Raw genomic sequence first — 17,801 nt, 5'->3', positions numbered from 1 at the left:
AGAGATACTTGAGCTGGGCAAGAAACGTCCTATAGATCTCTGAGGGGACTCAGCAGATTTTACTTGTCAAGAAGCCACTGGCATGGGTAAAATCAAGTTTGAGAACAAGGACTGATTTGTTCAAAACCCATTCTATTTTTATCCTGTCTGACATAGGCAAATTTGAGCTAAACACAGTTTTTATACTATAATCTCAGATTTTTATATTAAATAATCTCTTAAAGAAAACTATTTTGATTATTTTATTTTTTTTGCTTCTTTGGGAGTCAAAACAGTCCAAATATGGGCTGTACTTGTATCAACAGCAAAACTGTTAGATTAGAATGTTGGACACCTCCTAAAATTTACAAGACTTTTGCTCCACATCTATTCAGCTTCATATAATACTGTCCCTGAGCTACCTTGCCTTCTGCAGGAATTTTGGGGCAAATGTGATTCTAAACTAAATACAATCTAAGTCTAAAAAAACCCTCACGGTAACTAGATACTAAATACATCAGAAAATTGGGGTTGTTTTTTTAAGGAGATTTCTACAGCACGATCCTATAGAGATGACTTTAATCAGTTTTGTGTATTTTATTTCACTAAAATATTTAAATACATTAATTACTCCTCACATCAAATAGTAAACAGGAAGAAAACAATAATCATTCTGCCTTTCTTGTCTTGATTTAACTACAGGAATTCAGTCTTTCTGCAGTAAAGCCCTTTCAGCATAAAAGGGATGAGGCAATAAAATACCCTTGTGATCATTCTCCACTTTCTAATTGAAAAGTTAACATTTATAATTCTATAATTTCTACTAGAATTTTACTACCAACACTAATATGAGAGCTCCAAACACATTGAATGTAATGGGAGGTTTTCAAAAACAGTTCTAAAAGCAGCAGTTTTCCACACTGCTTTTCAGAATGAAACAGAGAACAGGCACAACATGTAATTTGGTACAGAATGGCCAAGTTCACCAATGTCATGTGTAATAAATAGTGGCTCAAATGCTAGATGAACATAAAACCTGGTGGGAAAATAATTCTTCCATATACCAGCCATCTGAACAGCTTCCAAAGAGCTTTACAGATTACTGTGGCCTTGTTTAAGCAACAGGTTGACCATCTTTAATAATATTTACAAGTAAATGTTATAAGAATTTTAAGGTCACAGCAACACCTCCCAAAAAAAACCATTAGGGGCACAAAGACAAGCAAAAAACCCTGAGCTTGTATTCATATTAAGTTCACTGAGCAGTGTTTAGCTCCATTTAAAAATATCTGTGGTTTTTAAAAACACAGACATTAAAATTGTCTGTATTTTTTTCCCAATTTTTAAAGTAAAAGACTGATTTTAAATGCAAGTTTGAAAGGTTAATTATAATTCTTGTTGCTGGTGGAAGTACAGTACTGCTGCAGCTGTGCCACCAGCTCTAAGCCAGGCTGTGCTGGGGGGCTGTCAAATTGTTATCAACACTACCCAGCAGTTTGCTTCCTAAAGTGAAGAAACAGAAATCACAGCTGAAACTATATGGGAAATCAAGCTCCAGCAGTGTGAGGTGCTCAGTGATCTCAGTTCCCAGTCAACAGCTGGAGGATCAGGCTCTCGTGTAGACAAACTGTAATTATCTGAGCTGCAATGCTGTCTGAACAAGTGCATACATTCTCAAAAAAACCTGATAGTTACCAAAAAAAGGCAACTTCTAATCTGAGAAGTGGCACCTACCACAGCTAGAAGCCCTTAGCAGCATGCTGCTCAGAGCAAATATTAAACCACCTCCTGACACACCTGATTTTCTGTAGTAGCCTTCCACCAAGGAATGATTTAATCTGTCCCTGCTGAGTTTGTGAGAGTTAACAAGAATAAGAGCTGAGGTGTTATGGCTGGGGGCCATATTAATTTTTTAAATCATGAAAAATACATTAACAAATGTTCTTTGAACATACTTTTAAAGTTATGAAACTACACTAAGTTAGAACTAATAATGTAAGCTCCTGGGGAAGAAGGGAGGGGACAATGACAGTGACATGTTTTTGTCTTTGCAAATAATAGAATAACCAATAATAAATCATCAGATAATCCACAGCTCTTTCAGTATTGGATTAATATTTTTGCTATGTTGTACTTATAAAGAATAGACACTGCACCTAAACATTATTTATAGGAATATCACCAATTTTCTGTTTGTTATACAAAGTTTATTCATGTTTGGGTAGATCAATCCCAACCTGTGTGACCCCAGCCTGTCTGACCCCAAACTGTCTGCCACCTTTCAGCCAGGATGCTTCCTGCTGCTCCTTTATAATGCTTTAATTTACATATTTCCTGCTCCTTCCTCTACTGCACATTTGAACTACTAAATTTTCAAATGAAATGCACAGTTAGGAAAGGAAAGTCAGCAATGGAAGACGTGAGATGTACACTATCCATTCCCGTGCTGGCAATGAAATGAAGAATTACCAGACTGACAGCTGAGTATTTGTTATTTTCTGAGACAAATGCCCTTTATTAACCATTCACCAGAGCAGGGTAAAAAGCCTGTCACTATTCCTTGCAACTGAAGACATCTTTGTGCAGACTCTGAGGAGAGACCTTACACTAAAAGAGCATCATATCACTGCACAGAGGAGATGGCTGCTCAGAAGTGTGGATTAAAACATGCCTTATGAATGACAGGGAGTGAACATCCCTCTGCTGAAACAATGGTATTTTAGAGACTTTCACTGTCCTGAGCTCCCATTCACAAGTAAAGATATTAAACTCTCTGAAGACTAAGATGAATATTTATTCTTCTTGGATTGAGGACCAGAAAATAATTACTGTAGAATGAATTTCAGCTGAGGCAGTTCCTACCTCCTGCTGAAGCAGTATTTCAGAGAAGGATCCATAAAGGAAAACAAAATAGTGATTGACAAACTGGAAGGTTTTTTTTCACCACAACAACATTTGGTGTGATGAGATATGATTCTAGACCAGGGAGATTCAGTGTAGTGGGAGATGTGAAAACGAAAGACTTGCTGGCATTTTCTCTTATTGCTATAATAAATGTTACAAGCATCTTAATTAAGGTTCTAATAAATGTTTAGGTCTAACTGTTGCTTCCACATTCACAATAGAAAATGCATCAGGAAAGACAATGCTTTTTTCCTAATGAGTTTTCAAGCACTACAGACAGTCTCATTCTGCCAAACAAGTTGAATAAGCTCCAAAATCCACAGTGTGATGCAGGCTGGAGCACAGGAGTCCTATAAAGTCTGCAAGGATTTGGGATGGCTCAACAAATATCCAGCTACAGGAAGGAAAAAGTGGTGAAATAGGAATTATTCACCAGTGGTGAGCTTAAATGGACAAAGTAAGAATTCACAAGAGAGTGACTTAACCAAAATTTACATTTCTGCCTTCAGGAAAAAAAAAACCAAAAACAAACAAAAAACAGGAAGCTGTAAAAAACCATCTCCAATCCTGTTCAAGGTCAAATTTGTGTCCGTTTTCTATGGGAGATCCAAAAAACCTTTAAATTATCTGCAAATGTCAGTTCAGCTTCTCGGTAGTGAGCATCTCTGAACGTCACCACCACTCTGAGCATCACCCACCGTCTTTGAGGATTGTTTCTCTCTCTGTGCCATCAATTTTCTGCCGTCCAATCAGGAAACTGGTGGTGTCAGCAAAGTAAATGTAATTGTTTTCAGCGTGGAAGTCCAGAGCACGAGGGTTGACCAGGTTCTCTATGGGGATCATGTACTCATCAGACATTTTGGTATTCAGGTCCATTCCCCGGATTATTCCCGGCCGTCCCTTCCCATAAAAGAGAAACAATTCATTCTTTGGTCCTGCAAAAGAAAGATTACCAACATAAACAATTGATGCTGCTTAATCTTCTTCACAGTGCATAATGTCCCTGTTTAATTAACTGGCATAATTAGTGGGGAGCAGGAGCCTTACTTGACACCAAAAATTAAACTTCCATATATTCTGAAGGTATCTAGATTAAACAAACAAACAAACAAACAAACAAAAAACCCAAGAAAAATAGCTAATCACATTATCTGATTCAAAACACAAGTTACTTCTTACATAATTAAATGTAAGAGCTGCTTACATCTAATTATTTTTTTGTGTAAAAGTTCACCCTGAAAAAGCAGTTGTCAATTACAGAATAACTTTTCATCTGCTGTGAAGTGGACATACATAGCTCTGTAGACATTTAATTTTACAATTCATTAGGATCTATCAAGGTAGATACACCACAACTGAAGTAGTCTCAAAATCTAACAACACTAGGAACGCCAGCATATACAAAATGCTTTTTTTCCACCTAAAGTTTCTCAGAATCAAACAAGAAAAAAGATTAAATTTTTTTAAGATTGAAAGGAATAAAACAGATCAACGTACTTTGTTATTTCCAGCTGAGGTAGAAAATACAGATAACAAAAGTTCATATTTCTAAAATTTTTACAATTTAAATAATTAAGGTGATCACAAACAACTGAAGCTTAGCAAAGTTATTTTCTTCCCTTAAAGGTACTTATCCTTAGAGCCTTATTGCTACCAATATACCTCTTGAAATTCTCTATATGTTTTTTCCTGCTGGCTCTCAGGGTTTTTTGATGGAATTGTTAGTGAAAACTGTATCAGGTTTGACTGAGGTCAAATGAATTCATCCCCCAGCATCCATCAGAGTATCTAACTGCATGTCTTTTATATCTGAACTAAATCAACACTGACTGAAAAGCCAGGTAAAAACCAGGCATTCCCCAAAAGTCCTGCTGGCTGTAGGTGACCAGCAGATTGTGCACATGTAACGTTAGGTATAACCACAGTGCACAAATCAGATTTGTTTTCACAAATATTTGAGAAAAACCTTGCCTTGTTCACATGAATGTTCTGCTTTTGTGCTCCAAGTTGATTGTATGGGTGGAAATTGTACCAGTACCTGTGTGCTGTGGAAATCCATGGCATATAAATAAAGAGTGAGGCTGATTAGTGTAAAACTTGTGATAATTTTAGTATTCTTTGAGCATCCCAGCTTTAACCTGTCACTCCTGTGAACTAAGCCAAATCAAATAACTTTAAGGGAATGAAACGAGTATGTGAACAAGGCATCAGGTACATGTAAAAAGTGTGTAATGTTATATAGTGGAAAACTTAGAGTTTAAGCTTTTAGAATATAGTAATAGATAGTAAGATATAGTAGATAGTAAGATAGTAAAATAGAAGTTTTAGGAAAGAAGTTAGGGTTTTTTCCCTTTTTTTAAAATGAGTTTAAGTAGCATTGTAATTAAAAAATTATAATTAAATTATAATAAAAATTACAAATAATAATTGAAATTAAATAAAAGGTCTCTATTATAGTTATATAATATATAATATATATATATAGATGTATGGAGATATAGATATATAGATATTATATATAGATAGAATATATATCTATAGATATAATATATAGATAGAATATATATCTATATATATAATATATAGATAGAATATATATCTATATATAGATATAATATATATAATAATATAGCTATAATAGACATATATAATATATCTATATATTATATATAGATATATAATATTATATCGTTATATAAGTAACTATTTATTAGGTTAAAAGTAAAAAAAATGTGTTATTTTTTACTTAGTTTGTCTTTTAAAAATTTTATTAAAAATAAAGCTCTATTTTTAGTTTGTTAGAGCATTCTAAAAATCACAGTTTGCGAGACGATAATATAGATAATATTCAATAAACATTTGAATTCAAACAAACAATACTGCCTCACACAAATTTAACTTTAAACAAACTTCGCCCCAGAGCAGCCCGTATGATTAGGGGACACCCAGCAGCACCCCTGGGTGATTCCTGGCTGGCAGAGCGTGGTGCTGTCACGTACTTTTGCACGACCTGCCGTCAGCGGCCAGGATGAAGCCGGTCCTGCAGCGACAGGTCCTTGCTTTGTGGCTGCTGCTGAGCAGGCAGATGTGGGAGCATCCCCCCGGCGTCCCAGACGGGTCCGGCTCACACGCGTGGCTCCTGACTGCAGCCAAGGAAAAAAGCTCAGGTCACTGAATTACATCAGCATGGACAGAGGTCAGACAGAGGGAAAATACAAAGGAAGGGGATTTGTGTCACGAGAAATCTTTCTCCAGAATATTACCGCTGAAAAGGTGTTTTTTTAAAGATGATCTCCAAGCCAGGCTAATAATGCCCCGTGCCCGTGGCTGTGTGCAATCAGCCCACTGTGAATGAGCTCCTGCACGGCATTTGCTGGGCAGTGCTTCCCTGGGGGAGCTGGCACTTCCCTTTTCCATTTGGTGCTCGGGTTCATGTGGGTGGTTGGGGTTTTCTGAGGACAGAGTGCATCCCCTGCCCACACAGTCTGGTATTCCTTCTACTCCATTCACAGCACTGTCACTGTAGGATACGTGAAAGCACGACACAAGCCACTGCTATTCTAAGGTGAAAAGGGGAGAATTTACTTTTTGACTTTACTATTTATACTTTTTCAAAGGTGACAGTGGATCGGAGAGTGAAGGTGCTACCTCTCCAATGATATTGGACAAACTGCTAGTACATCAAGTTTCTCCACCCCTATGAAGGAATGCAAAACAATAGGTTGTTTATAGAAAATTGTGTGAGAAAGTTCTCTAACAGAATATAAATTCAGAAGGCTTTAAAAAAATCTTAAAAATCAAAGTAACACAGCACCTTTCTGGGCAGACACATGTGCTGAAACTAAGGAATAGAACAAGCCTTGTAGAATTCTTCCATTTTATAGAATCACAGAATGGTTTGGGTGGGAAGGGGCCTTAGAGCCCATTTTATTCCAACCCCCTGCCATTGGCAGGGACACCTCCCACTAAACCAGGATGTTCCAAGCCCCATCCAATCTTGCCTTGAACACTTCCTGGGATGGGGTGCAGATTTGTACAGCTGGGATATAAATCCAGCTGAAGTCAAATAATTCCTTATCCTTGAATGCATATTTCCAAATGCATGGCTCTATATTAGCAGCCTAATTTTGTTATTATTTTTTTTTACTGTTTAAGGCAGTATCTACTGGGCTATCTTACATTTTCTAAGCTGACTTAAAGCAGAAGAAAAGAGTATTCTAGTTCAAAAAATGTTTCATTCTTCCTACTTTACCTCAAGCTTTTCAGGTTTGTTTCTTTTAAAATAAAGCAATCAAGTGGTTTAGGGTCGATAAGGTTAAAGGTAATACAGAAACTCCACCAAGCTGAGACAGCTGTTATAGAGAATCTTGACAAGGAGCAAACATGTCCATTCAAAACTAAAGGAGTAGTGGAGTAATCACAGGATGTAATAAAAGATTACACTGTGCTCATGTCTCTCCTCTAGTCAACCTCTCTGACTCCCTCAGGAGTACGAGAGGGATGATAATAGCAAAGAAAGAGTCTTTACAGCCTCCTTCAGACATTGACATCTGCAAATCAATGTCCTCAGCTCCAGGGTGAAAATTAGTTCACCCACTCTACATCAATTTAGAGTTTGTTGCCACTTCAGAAACTTCTTCAGAAGCAGCCATTCTGTTTAGAAACATCGACATTGAGAATTGATGTGTTGGCTTTTCTGTCTAAGCAGTCATGGCAATGATTTATTGTTATCAGCCATGCCAAAAACATTCTCATAAAGCATCATGGTAAATATTCTGGATCTTGCTATCTTTGCACTAAGTTCCCAGAACTCCCACTGATGTTCTGTATGCAAAAAAGATGTGAACAGATTACAGTCATACAGGACTACAGACCTCAGAAATTGATGTTTTACCAAAAAATCCCGAGATAAAAAACAGTTCTTTCATTCTAGATGAAAATGAAGATTTCTTTCACAGATGGCAAAGCTGATATTCACACAAAGCAAGGACACCCTGCCAGCATTTCCCTCTCACCAGGGCTGTGCTGGCAGCTCAGCTGCCCACACCTCTGTGCCTTTTTGGCAGCCCCAAAGACAGGAGCTCACCTGAGATGTGGGTTCTGTCTGAAAAACCCTCCCAGAGATATCAGGAATCTCTGAGGTCTGAGACCAGAGCATGTGAACAACACTGGACATCCAACAAGCCTGAAGGTGTTAAACTCTCAGAATGCTGAGGGTCAGAACGTGCAGAGCAGGGCTCTCGGGCAGTTCTCCAAACTGAATTGTCTGGAAAGGGCTGAGTTGGAGCTTAGAGACACGGGAAGAGTGGAACAACCACACAAAACTCAAGGAACAGAAAGATGCGTCAAAAGGACAAATTTTAATTCCATCTTCAGATACTATTTTCTGGTAGGACCTTTCGAACTGCACAACCACTTATTATCTGGTTTTGTGCTTTCTAGAGAGAGGAAATTTGATCTTACCTGCTGCTTGAGTTCTCTTCTGGTACACACGGATCTCTTTAGCATTGTCCAGCCTAGCAAGAGCCTGAACATCAGTGCCATTGTATCTGTCTATTCGTAATATGCTGAGGTTGTCTGAATTAATTGTATATAAATAGTTTTCAAACACTGCCAAACCACTAAGATGCCTAATCTGGAAAAGAAACAAATGGTATCATTATTTTAACTCAATATTTGAGGCATATCTGTGGGTTGTAAATGTCAAACACTACTGTGGATTGTATGTGATAAACTGCACAAAAGGCCTTCTGAGTACTTGTAAATAATAATCACAAAATACACTAAAAGTATAGTTCACATTCTTGTAGTCTGAAATTTATAATTAGAAAAGCTTTTACAAGAAAGGTAGAAAATTAAGTTATTTAGCAATCTAAATTCCTTTACTCTACAAATTGCCCAGTTTCTCTGTTTTTTAAATTAAAATCTACATTCATGAAGTGCAACAGCTACATTAGTATTAACTAATGATCATTAACTAACAGTAACTAAGATAAATTAACTATTATTAACTAATAAATACAGCATACTCAGAAATTTAAAACACAGTTCATAGGTGGAATTGATCCACTGTTTACAATTATTTTATGGTCAAATCAGGGCAAATGGTGCAAGATATACCTGATGAATATTTTCTTGAGTACATGAGACATAAACAAATTCTCTCAGCTCTGTTGTGTTCCCTTTGTATCTCCAAATATAGTAGTGGCCACTTGTTAGTGCTTGTTTATGAAAAAGTGAATTCTAAAATTGTGATAATCTTTGATGGGTCTGTGTACATTGATTAAAAATTACATAATAGCTGGTAGTTAGACAATCACAGCTCAAACACAGTGTCAATAATTTAGAGGCTGAGCTTGATTTATAGATTTAGAAAATGTAAAATATCTCACTGGCAATTTTGAAAACTGAACAAATAAAAGAAAAATTTTTTGGCAGACATTCAGATAGTCACAGGTTGAATATCTTATTACTTTAATCATTCAATTGCTCACCAAAAAGTATTTACTTATCTCATTCACTCCCAATTTCAGAGATACATTAACCAAAAACCAACCCAAACAAAAAAACCTTGTTATGCATCAAGTAATTCAGTCATTCTGGAAATTATACCACAGCTGCCCAAGTCTTGCCATTGTATTCTGTCCTCACCCAGAAAAAAGAATAATAATTGACATCATTGCAAGCATTTGATTAAGACCCAATAGAAATTCAACGCAATTATAGTAAGATGAAAAAGAAAACAGCTTTGAAAATAAAGCCACATCTGTACCAAACTGTGGAATTCTTCCCTGAATTATAATTCTTTCTTCCCTGTTTCCATTTCCACTCAGTTTAAATCTTTATCATGTAACTTCCATGAGGGATTTTCTTTATTAAAACTATTAAAAGTATGTGGCTCATTTTGCAATGGTTTTTATAACTTAATTATGATCTAATTATTTGTATTTATTTTTTAATTTTTTAGGTTTTCTACATCTCATGAAGCTTTCCAGCAATATCCTGTGCATGAGTGGAAACATTACTGGCTTTTCTTTTTAAAGCCACCCAGGTTGTCAATCACAGAATCCAGTTTTGTTTGGAAATCACATCTTTGACATGTTTGTACTTACACAATAAACTTTAGTCCCTAATAATTTTTGGGAACAGTTTCGTGGTCTGCTGTTTCCTTGGATTAATGAGGAGTAATTTGAAGAAACAGTCATTCTAGGTCATGGCATATGCAGCACAAAACATACTGAAACTACCAATTCTTCATTTGAGTAGAAAGACAATCAGTACCATTTGTGACAATAGTGAGAAATCAAACTTTTTAATCCCCTTCACCCAGATCAAAAATCAGAGATCTCACTTTTTAGCTAGTTAGGAGAAGAATCCCTCTGAGCTTGATAAAGTATCCTCTTTTTCATCTACATTTCAGAAAGAAGAGGAAGAACAAGCATCTCTCCTATGACACAGGTACAGCTCAGTTAGGAGCCTGTTAAAAGTATTTGTTAATGATTTCTGAAAATTATTTTAGCTTTTTAAATATCTACTCCAAAATGGTACTTAGAAAAACAAAAACAAAAACAAAAATCCCCAAAGTTTTCAAGACCTCTCGTTCCAGAGCTGGTTAAAGACAGGGGATAGATTGGCAAAAATAGGAAGGTTTTTGCCAAACCACCACTTAGACTGCTTTTTGTCACATTTCTGCCTATTTTTAGTTAACAGACTAACCAGCTGCATCTTGCTAAACACTGATTACTTGAAAGCAACAAATGACAGAAGAACAGGTAAAATGTTTATTCTGTTTACACATTTTTACATCCCCTGTTTAATCTCAGGCAGAAATATACACAAACCTGGTGCCCACACCTGGCAGTTCAGGGAGTGACCAGAACAGTTTGGTTTTTGCTGATTTTCCCTGGATTTATATAAAACTCACAACTCTTCCACTCTCCAGGCTAATGGACTGAAATGTTCCTGCTCTAAAATTCACACTCAGAGTTTGTATTTATGACTCTGAACATTGGGATCAGCTGTGAAAACCATCATTGCCACCAACAAAAATATGATTTAAGGGTGTCCAGATTAGTCTGAATGGGTGAACAGCTTTTGCTATTCAATTTCACATTATTGTGCCTGTTAGTCTCTCCTTCCTGAGTGGGTAAGGACATCTTGTCATTAATGATTTATCTCCCTGCACCTTTCCACCTCTGATTTTTCCTCCTGAAGTCTTTAACAACAGTGACTTACAGGGTGCATTGTTAATGAGACACTGCATGGAAATATTCATGGGTTGCAAAATTGCTAAATTGCAGATTAACCAAAGCATGTAGATGGATCTTTTAAATTCTAACACATGAGAACTAAAAAGGTAAAAAACGATGAAATTCCTGTAGCTGCTAGCACTATGTGCATTCATTTATTGATATCAGTACTTTTTACTGATTTGCAAATAATACCTACTTGTCTGCCTTTAGTTATTGTTTGCCTCCTTCTCCCCTGATAGTCAACAACTTCCACAGTCTCCAGGTATATGTCAAGCCAGTACACATATTTATTGATAAGGTCTAGTGCCAGAGCAGTTGGTTGTTCAATTTTGGAGTCTACTATCCACGTCCTGTTCGTTCCATCCATGTCACATCTCTCCACCTTGGCAGCATTCCCGTAGTCTGTAAAGAAAAGTTTGCTGTTGAAAGAAAATAAGATGTTGTAAGTTTTAAAGAGTGTGAGCAGAGTGCAAAGCTGGTGCTGGCTCTGGAAAAAGGAAGTTTTCATTCTTTGTCATTTCAATTTCCTATATACCCCATACTGATAATTATTTTTTTTAAATTCACCATATCTTCTAACAAATTAAAAATTACACAGGATTATCTTTCATATGTAAAGCACAGAAGTTCTAAATGCATTTCGTTACAAAACAGATGCACCATGTAACACTGTAAAATTACAAGCTTAAATTCATTTTTTAACTATTATTTGTAGAAAATAGTTACAGGCAACTGTGACAAAGGCACAAAGCACTCAGGTTGTCTGGAGAATACAAGCTATTGCACACAAGCTATAACAAATACAGGGATCCCCACTGTCAGATATTCTAACATCTATTTCTGAAGGAGCTCCTTTAGTCTGTAGTACATTTGTCTCCACCCTTGGTGTTCAGCTTCAAAATGCTTCCACAAATCCAGTGAGTCATTCCATTCAGGAATAATGGGAAACCATCAAAGACTTACAACTGCTGCTAAAACTCCCTAACCCAATGCTTGATTAGCATCCACTGGGTTTAGCAAATCAATTTTGATTAACCTGACAATATTTTAACAGGATTACCTGTTTGTGAGAACAAATTACACTTGCAGGCTGAAGACCACCTTGCCGTGCCTTTAACATTCTGTAAAGAATAATCTGATTCCAGGCTGAATGTTACTAAAACCACTTTGAGAACCAGGATTTCATTATCCAAATGAAGTGAATTATCTCCTATTTATTACCACTTATGGGAATAACTTTGGATCAATAGCACATAAGACTTCAGATATCTTTATGTGACAGAGCAGTAATTTATAGTAGTAATTTATAGTAATTTATAACCTCTCATAAAAATCCAGTGTTAGGCTATTTGCTGAACAGCAGAATGAAACCCATATCCTTTATTTTCAGTCTTCAAATAAATAAGAATATATTTTAGAGGTAAAGTGTTTCAAGTGCAAAACTTAAAAATAAAATGTAAAAAAAGCCAACAACACAACAACTTTTTAAAAAAGTAAAGGCATTAGAATCATCTATAGTCTATGTGCAGGAGCTGTCAAATGCCAAAATGAATTGATCTCAGAATCATAAAATACAGCTGGAGGAGGATTTGAAAGGTCATGTAGTCCATCACCAGGCCATAAGGCAGAATAAACTTTACCTATAACATTCCTGAGGGATAACTCCATTCCTGACAGGGATTTCTATTAATCAAAATAATTCTGAATTCCTGTCCTGTCTTTCATTGTCATTCTTTATCCCAGCTGTACTCTAAGAGTACATTTAAAAACACAGACTTAACATCCAGGTCTATATAAATCAAAATGTCCATAGCACGGAATATTTGCAAAGTAAAAATCATGCCTGAAAAGCAAAAGTAATGTGGAATGAAAACATAAATAAAAAAAGTGTTTATATAGCAGTATATATGCTTATTTATGTATGCATTCATATAATCAGAAATAACAAGGCCAACACCTGTATATATTTAAAATAAGTTGTTAAAACATTACATGTACTCCAGACAACAATCTGTACTTCTGGGGATTTGATTTATGTTATTTAATGCAACTTTGTGCCTCAAGATTCAATAATTCAAATAAAGCTCACTTTGGAATCATAGAACCAACTGGGCTTGCTGTGATCAGACATTCACATATAAATAAATATATAAACATACAGATGTATGTAAATACATATCCAGACAGAGCACAGCAGTTACAAACACCTGAAGTTTGACTTCACACTGGCGCTACTGCACAGTGTTCAGTTTTAATAATAATTTAACATTTCTACAGATTAAATTAAAAGTTAAAAAAAATAACTATTAGCCTTTTACAAGAAGATCATCTATGTAGATCAGACAAGAAATACAATGTTTGTATGTAATGTAAATACCAGATTCAGTAAGTAATATCTAAGAATTAAGAATATTTAAGAATTTAAGAGGTTGCTCCACCTTTGTGGAATATGGGGTCATTTCTTTTTTCCCCTCAATATCTGTCTTATAATAACATCATTTGTGCAAGTTATCATGACTTCATGTGTAAATGACACTCTTTTTACTCTAAAAATCACTATTCTCTCTGAGACTGACAACAATGAAACTTTATAATTAAAGGAAGAGGCAACAGATAGAACAAGAAAGTAGTTCCCTAAGTGCTGTTGCATGATCAAAGTGCTCTGAAAATTAAATTAAGAAAATTAAATGCTTTACTGTGTAATCTTTAAATGCAATTCTGTATTTAATGACTAATGCAGATTTTTAGAGAGAGGTTGAAAGCAGAACTGCATTTCTAACACAGGAAGTTGACCCACAATTACACTGTATTGCCTTTGCCTTGGGAGCTCTAAAAGATGCACTGTACAGCATTTATTTCAGCTCAAGGCTAATTTTTGTGCTCACAAATGGTGCTGGGTTTGCCTCTCCATTTTCAGCAAAGGGCAAGGAAATCTTTTATCCATTCCCAGAGCAAATTTGGGAGGAAAACTGACCGAGGGCAGGTCCCTGCAGAGCCCAGCTCAGGGCTGGCAGAGAGCTGAGTCCATCACAGCCTTCATTTCCTGACACTGCCAACCAGGCTAATTGATTGCTAATTGTGGCTGCTGCAGCAGTGAAAATGTTGGCACTAAACTGAATTTTATTAAGGCAGGTTATCTTTTGAAAGCTATAGAATTTGTGGAAATTCTGAATCCTGCTTTGAGTTAAACAACAACAAAAAGGGGAACTCTTCATCAGTTCCTGGTGTTTTGCAGGCGTTTAAAATCAAAAGTATTCAGTTGTTTTGACTCTTCCAAAATGATTTCACTGTGGTCCCAGCAGTTAGGAATCTACATCTAATAACTAATGGTGATATCTGAATTACACAGACTGATTTCTGCAGCAGTTTATTTGGCTTATTTTCACCTGTCCTCCTCTCCAGAGCTATTTCTAGATGGAAATCAAATTCTTTCCCTCTGCCCAGCAGCTAGAGATAAGCAAGGCAAGGCAGACCTCCTCCTCTCATAAGACAGGCTCTTTCTGCTGCCCTCCTGTGCAGTTATTCCAATTTTAGGTCAGTGATTGAACAAGCATGGCCAGCTCTGGGTTTGCTGCTCCAGACAGAGTTCACCGGGGTCTGCACAACAGCCCAGCAACCTCCCTGCACCAGCTGGAGATTCAGCCACCCCTGGATGACATTTGCTATTTTCACAGCTCTATTACACTGCTGATTTAAACTCTCCCTCTATTCCACATGCCCTCCTAAGTCTAACAATTTAGTCTTAAAAAGTAACTTTTCCAGACAGTTTGGTTCCAGCTAGGAGTAAAAACACAGGCACTATGCTGCCCATATCTGAGCAGTGACAATCTCCAGCCTTTTAAAACAATCCTCCCTGACAAACCCACTGATTAAAAAGAGCAATAAATGTTACCAAATAGAGCTAATTCCAGATGAAAAGACTGTAACCATGAGACAAAAGTGACAGTGAACTTCCCAGTCCCTGCTCTCACCCCAGGGGTCACAGATTCATCTTTCCTTCATTATCAAGCCTCAAAAATAAGTAAGGAGGGCCTCAAAAGGGCTGTTTTTCTTTCTTTACAGAGACATCTGTAGGATAGTTACTGCCTTAGCTCAGCCAAATCCCTTATCACCACCAGTTTTGTCCAGAACCTTTTCTCTCCTCTCTTCCTTTTGTTTTCCAAGCTTTCAGTCACCTCATTCATAATCCACCTATTTAATTAACTGAGAAAGAATTGTTTCCACCTATTTAATTAGCTGAGAAAGAATTGTTTTCCTTATAAAGCTACATTTGGGCACTTGCATAACTGAAAACTGCTAATTTCTAATGCACCTACGATACCAAACACTGTACAGCAAAATCAGAGTTTAGGGGACAAAAATACACAATTGTAGAGCTCCTTGACAAAAAATAATGGAATATTATAGAAAGTATGTTTAGAAAAAGAGGATGCTTTCTTAGGCAAAGTTATTGCTATGGACAAGACCTAACTACAATAAAGTAATTCCTAGCACATCTCAACAGGAGCTATGAACAGAAAGGACAGGGTTTAATTTTCAGAAATTACACTGAGAGAGTCATTTTCAAGACAGAAGGCAACTAAAGATATTCAGTTTATCTTAGCAAAATGAACAAGTCACAAAAGGTTAGAGGCTTTTTTACCAATTTAGGAGCAGGGTTATTCTGTGGGAAAGAAGTTTGAATTGGAATTAAGAGAAATTTAATTGGTTTCAAACATAATGAGAACAGCACTGGCATTGAGTGGCACCACCAATTTATTGTAGGACAAATAAAATAACTAAAATTGTGGAGACTGTGGTGAACAAGGAACTTTCTTCAGAGGAGGTGATCAAAACAGCTAATTAAAAGGACTGTGTGAAAACACCCTTGGGGTTCTCCTACAGCCTATGCTGAGGTGACCCACTGACTGGATTCTCAGAAGGGGCTGCCACACAGTCCTGTATCTGATTTCTACTACATTTTTTAAAAATTTGAATGTGATTCGATTTAGTTTACATCACATTTAATTAATAACAAGCTTTACAGCATGGTCCAGGAGCATTTTTAACTTGGATGATGTTAAGGTTGTTTTCTGGGTTCAGCAGTTTTTGTTTTCATCCACTTCTAAAGCAAAACAAATCATCCACCCTCAGATTTGGCCCATTTTTGGTAATAAATCATCCATGGCCCTCAGTGTCCCAGGCAGATTTTAGGAACTTGAAGAGCACAGTTTGCTAGAACACACACACACATATTGAAAGCAATTCTCAGGTTTGGGGCAAAGTGAATTTTTTCCCCAGAGGAGGAACTGAAATACCACTGGATTTGGGTATTTGGGTTTCTCCTTCCTCTTCTTGCTTCTTTCCAGCACAATGCAGCATCTATCACCTGGAGCTTCATTTCCCACACTATTTTGGGGGGGTTAGAAACTCTGGCTCTCCAGAAAAGTGCCTTTTTTTTTTTTTTTTTTTTTTAACTGATATTGGAAGGAAATATCGAGTGGATGTTTTTGTGCTGCATGGGAGTGAAATTCTATTAAAGTTCCTCTGTGATTTCTGCACTGTAAAGGAGGACATACGTTCCAAATGTTCCTGGCATTTTGGAAATCTAGCTCTGAGTGCCTGTGAGTAAAATAATAATGGCTTCTTCTCCTGGAGAGCTGCAAATTTAGTGGCAGGCAGGAAGCAGCACAGGGTCGAGCTGCAGATTAAAGTAAAACCCAGTCAGAGAACTCATTCTCACCAGGCAGAGCCCAGCTCCACTCACTGCTTGCTGCACAACAACAGGCAAAAATCAGCAAAACTCAGCCCCCAGGGGGGACATTTGTGATGAAATACACTTCTCTTTACAGGGAACTCGCCAATTCAAACAAAAATTTTCTTATTTGAAGACACAGTGGTGGAGGCCTGAGCAGCAAATAGGGAAAGTAGCTGAGAATTTGGGGGTGGATTAAAAACAGAGCCAATCTGGTTCACTGCTAAAAGCAGAAGTTATCATATTTGTTTGTTTATTTGTTTCTTTTTAAACTGTCCATCATCCATATCTATAAAATCATGCCTGTTAGAAAGCTAAATTGGTTTGCCATCAACAGGTCTCCCCAGCCCCCCATTTCTTTACAGACACAGAAATGTGAATTTTCAGGTGTTATAAAGTGAATGTAATTTGCTAAGTCAGGATGGTTGTTTAGTATATTTTCATGACTGTACACCACAATTGTTTTAGCAATCCTGCATGTTATTCTTCAAGTTTGATCCCTTCCACTCCAGAGGGTATAAAAGCCTTTGCTTTGTCTTAGGGATGTCAATCAAATATACATAAAGTTCATAATAATCCTTAAAAGTGTTTGCCCCTCCTTTTTCCACCCAAATATGCTTTTTCTGCGGGGTGAGGGTGCGATGCCTGTCCTGTGCACTCATCTGCCATCTCTGGGTCGAGCAGGAATGATGTAGCACAGAATTATGCACACCTGAGATTCTCTAATGATGTTTTGTCACAGCTGCAATTTTCTCACACAAGCTCTACTCCATCCTATGCAGAGGAATATGTAAAATATGTAAATATGCAATAAACCCATATCAATCCTACCATATTCTATTTCTTGCTCCATTTATGAGTAGTTGTGGCTGTACACGCTCAAAAAAGCACATCTGGACTATAACAGCAATAAATCAAACACACAGAGAAAT

General features: G+C 36.8%; 1 protein-coding gene across 2 annotated transcripts in view; it reads right to left on the bottom strand.

Annotated features, from left to right (window-relative positions):
• LRP1B (LDL receptor related protein 1B) overlaps positions 1-17,801 on the bottom strand; it is a 626,862-nt gene that overhangs the window by 218,190 nt on the left and 390,871 nt on the right. For both annotated transcript variants that reach the window (XM_077784902.1, XM_077784903.1), the window contains exons 8-11: positions 11,332-11,554; positions 8,347-8,518; positions 5,883-6,026; positions 3,582-3,818 (exon numbers count right to left, since the gene is read on the bottom strand). In XM_077784902.1, coding sequence (XP_077641028.1) covers positions 3,582-3,818; positions 5,883-6,026; positions 8,347-8,518; positions 11,332-11,554 — 776 coding nt within the window. The remainder of the gene's footprint in view (positions 1-3,581; positions 3,819-5,882; positions 6,027-8,346; positions 8,519-11,331; positions 11,555-17,801) is intronic.

The sequence above is a fragment of the Lonchura striata genome, chromosome 8 (genome assembly GCF_046129695.1).
Source record: "Lonchura striata isolate bLonStr1 chromosome 8, bLonStr1.mat, whole genome shotgun sequence".
NCBI lineage: Eukaryota > Metazoa > Chordata > Aves > Passeriformes > Estrildidae > Lonchura > Lonchura striata.
This window is presented reverse-complemented; position numbering and strand designations above follow the sequence as displayed.